General features: G+C 38.4%; 1 protein-coding gene across 1 annotated transcript in view; it reads left to right on the forward strand.

The window, feature by feature from the left end:
• MAL2 (mal, T cell differentiation protein 2) overlaps positions 1–7718 on the forward strand; it is a 29668-nt gene extending 21950 nt beyond the window's left edge. The window contains exons 3-4 of the mRNA XM_030875665.2: positions 360–515; positions 3145–7718. Of these exons, the coding sequence (XP_030731525.1) occupies positions 360–515; positions 3145–3216 (228 nt within the window). The 3' untranslated portion in view covers positions 3217–7718. The remainder of the gene's footprint in view (positions 1–359; positions 516–3144) is intronic.
• The last annotated feature ends 1140 nt before the right edge of the window (positions 7719–8858 follow it).

The following is an 8858-nucleotide window of genomic DNA, read 5'->3' on the forward strand; positions in this document are numbered from 1 at the left end:
CACTAATAAAATAGATTTATATAATAACCCTAACAAGATATAATTTAAATGCTGTTTTACTTGAATTTTAAGGATAGGAATGCTACGGAACCTTAATCGAAACTGAAATTATATATTTTATTCTAAAATTCAGTGGATCTGAAGGTTTGCCACTGGGCCAATTGCAACGGGTCAGTTGATTTTCACTGGGATTCTAACAGCTTGACATTGCTGAGGGAGCCAAAAGAAATGGCAAATGCAGTTAAAGACTGTCTCAGTGTTCTAATTTTCCTGCACGTAAACTTCATTTGAAATAAGGAACGGAAGAAAAAATCTCTTCTTTTTCATTGTAGCTGTCTCCCTTTTCCACCCTCTTTCAGGATCTCGCTTACCATTTTACAGTGTTCGTCTTCTACTTTGGAGCCTTTTTGCTGGAAGCAGCTGCCACATCGCTGCACGATCTACGTTGCAATCGAACCATGGCTGTGCAGCCGCTCTTGAACGATAACCAGTATAACATCAACGTGGCAGCCACAGTAAGTGTTTGATGAATACAGTTTACCAGCGCTTCCCCTCCCCTGTCAAGGTCTCCAAGAAAGTCCTTCGGCAACAATAGTTTTCTTTACTAATAACCCTCAGCATTAGACATATAATAGCTGTTTATCTGTACAGTAGCCTTATGAGCCAAGTTGTTACCCCAGTGCTGTGGATGATGAAACTGAAGCACCGGGAGGCTGACTTCATGTAAGATCATACCTGTCAGCGGTAGTAGCTGACCTTGCACCACAAAGTCTACTTTGTGAAAAGAACTAATTGTGCTTTCTACCTGGTGTAACTTCAGACATGGTTAGGGAGGTTTGTCCTTCGCTTTCTCTCTCTAAGTGAAGCTGCCCTAGTAAACCTCTACATGCTTCAAGTTCTATATTAATCTCCATTTCATCCATACCCTCCAGTAGACGTAAATCTTTAGTTTCTGAGTTTTAATGACAGAAGCTAAATGCATGAGCCATTCGTTTGTGACATTCCACTGAGTCCCTCACTTTTGTTTTTATTTCAATATACCTTAGAGAGAGGAAAACTCCTTTTCCCTAGTAAGAGGTATCAAAAGTGGTCATTCATGCAGGGGCCAGGTAGCCCAGTGTGAGTGAGTGAAATCAGCTGAGCTGACTCACAACAGGGGAACAACCTCGCTGATCAGATCATTGGATGAACAAAAGCATAAGCGAATTCCTAGTCAAAACAGAAACTCTCTCCTTTCAGGTGTATCCTCAACATAATTAAAAATGCACCAGGCTTTCTTTTTCTTTTTTTGATGGGAGTCATTAGAGGTAGAATTTATCAGAATTCCTGTGCTTATAAGGCACAAACAAGAGCAGTACTATAAACAGAACTGGGGGGAGCCACGTGTATGCAGCCCCACAGGATTCTGAGATCAATGAGGATAACATAAATTCATAACCTGCCACTGCAAAGAGGACATGGAGGACAATTGTAACTACATGTGAGCAACTCAGAGTGTAGTTAAGATTTACACTTTGAGATTTATCATTTAAGAGTATCATTGCTGGGCTTCCCTGGTGGTGCAGTGGTTGAGAGTCCGCCTGCCGATGCAGGGGACACGGGTTCGAGCCCTGGTCCGGGAAGATCCCACATGCCGCGGAGCAAGTAGGCCCGTGAGCCACAACTACTGAGCCTGCGCGTCTGGAGCCTGTGCTCCGCAACAAGAGAGGCCATGATAGTGAGAGGCCCGCACGCCGCTATGAAGAGTGGCCCCCGCTTGCCACAACTAGAGAAAGCCCTCGCACAGAAACAAAGATGCAACACAGCCAAAAATAAATAAATTTTTAAAAAAAAAGTAACAAATGCTCAAGTACAATTGGTGTCTTTAAAAAAAACAAAAAGAGTATCATTGCTCAAGAAATTTTGAAATGTCCTGAAATTTTATAAATCGTTTATGAAATGTGATAGAGGGTTTCCCAAATTTGACAAACCTACACTGTTTGCATGTCATTACAAATACGGTATAAAACTGAAATAAACTTTTCTAAGTTATTGAAATCAAACAAATTTTGATCAACCATGGAAGAGGAAATACTAGATTTTCTCCAAGATTACAAAATCTCTCTAATGCTGTTGTCTTATGAAGAGCACACTGTCTTGTGAAAAGGATATCAAAGAAAGTGTGTTTCCAAAAATAAGATGTATCAGGCAGGTAATAAAACAAGAATATTGTTGTTTTAGATTTGGGAATATTTGTGACATTTGTCAGCTTTTCAGAATCCATGGTGGTTGTGATTTCTTGTTCTAATTAAACTTTCACATTTGTACTTTAAAATAAAGTGGTCATTCTCATTCAACAGAAAATGCCTAGATCAGAGATGTATCAGAGAGACAACCAGCAGAAGAAGGGTGGGGATAATAGCAGAATGGTAATTATGCTGTAAAAATGTTCTGTAGGTGGATCTGATATTCCTTCTCAGAGCTCTGGTTTCCTTGTAAAGGATTCCTGTACTACATATAATGTTTTAACATATTTAACTGCTTTGGTAGTTTTCTATGAATCATAAACCCCAAAAGGGTGAGGACAGTACCTATTATCTGTTTATATGTACCAAATGTACTGATGTATACATAGCTGGTGCTAAAGAAATCCTTGCTGAATGCAAAGAACAGTGATTCAGAGCTAAGTACAGACTTGAGGACTATCTCCCACACCAATCTGATGATTCATTTCTGTGGGTTTTCTCTCTTCAGCTCTAAGGTCACTTTCCATTGTCACAGAAATGATTTGCTGCATCCTCAAGTCCTGATAGCTGCACTTTGCTTGGCTGTGAGATCACTGTGCAAATAGACATCTCCTCGTGAAGTTTTGAATATGTACCATGTTAGGGGTTTCACCACTGCTTAACAAGTGAGTCCAGTACGTGAAAAAAGGCTCACCCTAAGGCTGTCCACAAATGAGAAAATTATTAGGGGCCAGAACGTTGAAAAGAAAGGTTAATGGTCTTCTTCATCAAGAAAAGAGAGGAATATAAACGATTCTCATTAGCGTTGAAGTATCTTTAAGTAGGCTGGTCAGTCTTCAGACAGTTGCTCCTTTGGACAAATGTTTTCTTAAAGTCAGGGTTATGAATCTGATGTGAATTGTTGTTTCTTTTTTCTTAGATTTTTGCCTTTGTGACGACAGCTTGTTACGGTTGCAGTTTGGGTCTGGCCTTACGACGATGGCGACCGTAACACCCCTTACAAACTCGCTGCCTGTGTGTTAGTTTCATTTGTGTACTTTTTATGTCTCATCAATTTGGGTACCATTTTGTCCAGATATAACAACATCCCCAAAGTAATTTGTTTAGTATATGGAGAGAATCTTAAGTATGAGTTCTGGTTCATTTCGTGGATGGAATTTTAATTTCAGTATGATGTTAAACCGAGAAATAGCCTTTCGTTTTACATCTGTCTCTTTCTCTTTTTCTTATTTTAAAGAAAATTTCCCTTTACATCCATAAAATACACAGATATTGTTCATGAGAAAAAGGGGTATCTCTTGTGTTTAGTTACTGAGTCACCTGAACCTTAATTTTAATAGGTAACTAAAACTCCTGAAGAAAAACACATTTCAAATAAACTTCCCACTGAACTCTGTGTGTTAGTGTAAAACAGAGATCGACACTCTTTAAAGGTCCAGATGGTAAATGTTTTAGGCTTTGTGGGCCATTCAGTCTCTGTCACAACTACTCACCTCTATGGGTGCATGAAAGCAGCCATAGACAGTAAGTAAATGAGTGAGTGTAGCTGTGTTCCAATAAATTTTTATTTACAAAACCGGCAGCGGGCTGGATTTGGCCTGCGGGCTGCAGGCTGTCGTTTGCGGACCTCTGGTGTAAAACCTTGGTTATGGGTTCTGTATTTTATTGAACTGATCCTCAAAGGTATAAAGCGAATTAGAGAAGCCACATAGTATTCAGTCTCATGCAGTAATTACATTGCCTTTAGGTTAATGGTCAAATACTTACCCTTGAAGGGGCTATAGTTTCTCAAGCTAATTCAAGCAGAGTCTTGGGTACAGGAAAAATGAAATGAACCCTAGTTGCTTAATCCACCTAAGTGTTTCCTAACAACTGAGCAAACTGCTCATCTGGCGTCCTTAAAATGAGAGCCCCAGAGACCACTAACCACTCCTGGAACTGGTATCTAGCTCCTGATGTCTTACTGTGGGTTTATTTATGCTTCAAATGCAGCTGTTTGCCCTGTGCATGAATATACAGATATTTATGTGTGGATATGTGAGGCTTTACCCAGTAGAGCTCTCCAAAGGGTGAACTTTTTACTTCTAATTCTTTTACATGACTCTGAGTTAAATGTGAACAGAGTACGAAATATAACTTCAAGTTGTAGATCCTCACGTGTTTAGAGAACAGTCCTGACATCTATCGAATATGAATAGCACAGAAAAGTATTTTAACCCTCCTCAGAGACCCTGGTCGTGGTAACATGCCAAAAATGGCTTGAAGGGGAGAACAAGTCAGAGTTAGGCTCCCAGCTCACACCACCCGTCCAGACAAGATACTTATCTCTTGCCTCAAGAGGGCTATACCTCTGGGAAAAGAGGGCTTTTGAATATTTTATACTTTCAACCCTTTGCTTTTTGGCTAAATCATCCACTACAAGTGCCATGTATAAGCTGGGCTGTTAGATTTCATGGAACGTAGAACAATCCTGAATGAGTAGCATAATCAGTGCTCAATGATCAAATCCTGTTTATGTGATAATCCCTTAGAAAGAAGAATCTGATTAGGGTTTGGTTTGTGAGGTAACTACAGAGATAAAAGGTATATTTACTATGCGGCAAGAGGATATCAGTCTTGTGACTTTATACTGATGTCATAGCTTTTCTATAATATCCAACTTCCCTGGTTTTTCTAGCTCCATGCCACACTCTTAACCCTGAATTATGAATTGTATATTACAGAGTCATATATGTGCCATAAGGATATATTGTCCATTCCGACTAGAATTGTTAAAAGTTAGTCTGCTAGATTTAGTTGTGAGATTGTATTTTTGTTTCCAAGGTATAACAGGTCCATGCTTGGTGGCATTAAATTAAATGATCTCATGAAACTGCTTTGGTGACACTTTTGTAAATGGATTGCTTCTAGAACATTAAGAACCAAGCCTAAAACTCATCTAACTGTGAATACTTAGAATTGTAAATTAATCACGATCTAGATTTGTGAGTTGACTGACAAAGCACTTGAACAAAAATTACGGCATTTGAGAATTTCTTTATATATCTTAGCTGTAAAAATGAGGAAGCGTTGGTTGGTTTTAAAATCTGGTAACTCCATGATGAAAAGAAATTTATTTTATAAGTGTTATGACTCTAATAAAGTATTCATTTGATAATCTTTTGGGGTCATCTTTTTTTATACAATTTACTTTGAAATTCAGTTAAAGGTTTGATATAAACTTGACATGTGGAGCTTCTAGACTCATAATATATAAGAGTTCTGCTTTAAACATTTCTATGTAAAAGACAGTCTCTCAGGAAATGCCAGTAAATCTTTTTTCTTTGGTGAAGGTTCAGGAGGTGAGTCTTTGGAGGTAATATTATAAAGGAAGTTTAAATTTACTCTATTTTATTTAAAAAGCATTTGTGTAGGTATAATATATGCCAGGCAGTGTTCTAAGCGTTTTTTCAAATATTAACTCATTTAATCGTCATCGTGACAACTCTATGGAATAGATATTATTGTTGCATTTTAAAGACGAGGGAACCAAAACAGAGACCTTAAGAACACCCAGGGTCATGTACCTAGCAAGTAGGAAAGCTGGGATTTAGACCTCAGCAGTCTGGCTACAAAGTCCAGGCTCTTCATGGTCGTGTATCACTCAGTTCTCCCGGATTTTACATATTTTATATATCCAAAAATATGACCCTTTTCTCCCAAAGAAGTTTTTAGAAGAATGTTGACTACACAAAACTGTTTCTGACAGATGTCATCTTTTAGAACTTCTTTTTTGTCACGACCAAGGGCTCATGAGTATAGCTGTAAGAACTTAGGCGAAACCTGCATGATAGGGAAAAACTTAGGCCGCTTTGGTCTGCAAAGTTCTCCAGAGCGCTTAGCTGCCTGAATGACTTCTCTGGTCCGTTAATTCTGGTTATGGACTATGTGGCTTCCGTCTGCTCCATTGCCTTGCGTCCAGTCAGTCCTTTCCTGAATGAGCTTGGCTTTCTGCTCACCCCCCGGAACTGACATCAGAAGGTTCTCTAGTCTGAGATATACCATTAGACCTTTACACATAGAGTGTGAATTTACACCTCTTCATGTGTCAGAATCTGGAATTCTGGGTCATAGTCACAAAGGTTCTATCCTCAACATCATGTTTCAAGTTTGTGACTAAGTGAACCAGTGTCTTAGGTGGCAACTTAATGTATTCATGGGGGAGGGGTCCAGGGTTTTGGAGAGAGGTGATCATCTTTAGAACATACGTGTGTGTGTGTGTGTGTGTGTGCGTGTGTGTGTGTGTGTATTTTAATGTTTTGAAAGCTCAGCTTTTTAGAGTGAGCATGTATTAAGCTGTGCCCCGAGCAATAGGTCAATACAAGTTCCTCTCTCCAGAGCCCTGTTTTCTCGAGCTTTTCATGGCTTGCTTCCCCACCCTGTTTGGGTCTCAAGTCAGTTGTCACCGTTGTAGGGAGGCCCTCCCTGAGAACTGAGTTTAAACTTGAATCTCACACCAGCACTCCCTGTTCTTATTTTCTGCACTTTCTCCATGGCACTTATATATTTTCAATATAGCATATATAGCATATATATTTTGTTTATTTTGTTTGTCCTCTTCTCCACTGGAGTGTAAGACTTATAGAAAGGAATTATTTGTTTCGTTTACAGCTTTATCCTCAGTGCCTAGAACACAGCATGGCAAATAGCAGGTACTCAGTAATTATATAGTGAATCAGAGAATGAATGAATATTAATGACAATACCTTACTCTTGTGTTCCAATCAATATATTCTATAAAAATTGATCTTATCAGCACTTGAAAAGTTCTGGTATAAAATGGCTAGGTGTTTTTCACCTAGCTCTGAATCTATTTCAAGTGAATCTTAACCTCATAGGTTGTCTACTAATTAAATATATGTATCAATATATTACAAAAATGTTATATAATCAGTCTTCTATAGCAGAGAAAATAATAACATAAAAATTAAACATTCCATATAAACTTACTAGGTCTTTATTCAAACATTTTCAAAGATGTCACTGTGCACTCAACTGACTTAGATAATCCTGAAAGCATCATCAGAACTAAGAACGAATTGTCAAAGACTGTCATTTTTCTATAATTATGATGGGAGTGGAGGGCTGTGGCTAGTAGTTGTGGCCAGAAATTATGATAGTTACTGTTGTAAACCTAACAAGGGGTGGAGGTATCTGTATAATGTGGCATTTTGATTTTTCATGTCTCCCAACCCCAAGCTTTATCCTTGGATATGTATGTATGAGAGATATTCTAGATGAAGGCCATTGCTGGATTCCCTGTATATAGTTCAATGTGCCGTTCTAAGTAGCCCTGATGTCCTGGGTCAATGTACAGTTTAGCTGAAGCAATGACATCCTGATGCATCAGTGTACTGGGCCGCACTGCTTTTTCATGAAATTACGCATGTTATTGATCGTTAAATATGCCATCTTGCTGAATACATTAAAACTTCTGTGTGGAAATGTTTTGAAGTGTGAGTAACTTCATTTATTTATATACATAAGCATATAAAATATTTAACAGTGGATGAATAAAGATTTGTTACTTTTAGGCAATTTATTTTAACAGTTGTCTCAATTTTTGAACATAATACCCTATTTATGTGTATGAAATGTATGAACTAGTGTCAACCTATATTAAATATTAGTAAAGCATTTTAATTAAAAAAAATATTTTCTTCCATCATTCTGTGTAAGATGTTATCTTCAATATTTCTTAAGGCGCATATGCTCATTTTAGAGGCCACAGAAATGGATCATTGATTTGGAGGTCAGGAAAGTGGATTTATCTCCTTTCCTAGTTTGACAGACGTGTTAAATAAATGTCTTATTTAGACACTTATTTAGATAAGAGAGAGAAGGTATGTATTTTAGGGTCTGGCAGTCATAGGCATTGACTTTTATCAATACCTTTGCTTTGGTTTCCTGGTGAGATGATAGCTACTCCATTTCTTCTGAGCGGAAAAGTTGCCTAAATATATTTTATGTCTAAAAATAAAGTTTTATGGGGCAAATAAATTCTCGGCACATGGATGTGCTACGTTCTCTCCCAATGCTAGTTGAGTATGAGTTGCCACAGACAGTTTTTTTTTATAGTTATGCTTTCAGTGTTCATTAGGAAAGTATAATTGGCACATCAAAGGCATAGTTTCATGGATATTATTCAGCATGAAACTAAATAAACATTCAAATAGGAAAAAATATTCCATTAAGAGCTGTATGGTTTGAGGTGAGTCCATTTATCCAAGCCTACATTCTCATCGATCAATGGGGAGCATATTTACAGACCTGTGGCGGTGGGTCCTTTGGGAAGAAGAACCCAGGACAGAGTCAAAAGTACAAGCAATTCGTTGGAAGTAATGCCTATGAAAGATAAAGAGGAAAGGGACAAGGAAGTAATAGTAGGCAGGAGGAGTTCCAGACTGGGTTCCAGCTCTGAGAAAGTCTCAACCAAACGCACTACAGAGCTCCAGCACAAGGTTGCCCATAGAGGAATCCCACACTAGCTAGAAGAGATGAGCCCTTGTACCTACTCCAGGCATGGGCTGTGGATTGCCCAGAAAGAGCAGGACCTCAGATCACTGCCTTAAAAGCTAAAGGAAGATTGAAGGC

The sequence above is a fragment of the Globicephala melas genome, chromosome 17 (assembly GCF_963455315.2).
Source record: "Globicephala melas chromosome 17, mGloMel1.2, whole genome shotgun sequence".
Classification (NCBI taxonomy): domain Eukaryota; kingdom Metazoa; phylum Chordata; class Mammalia; order Artiodactyla; family Delphinidae; genus Globicephala; species Globicephala melas.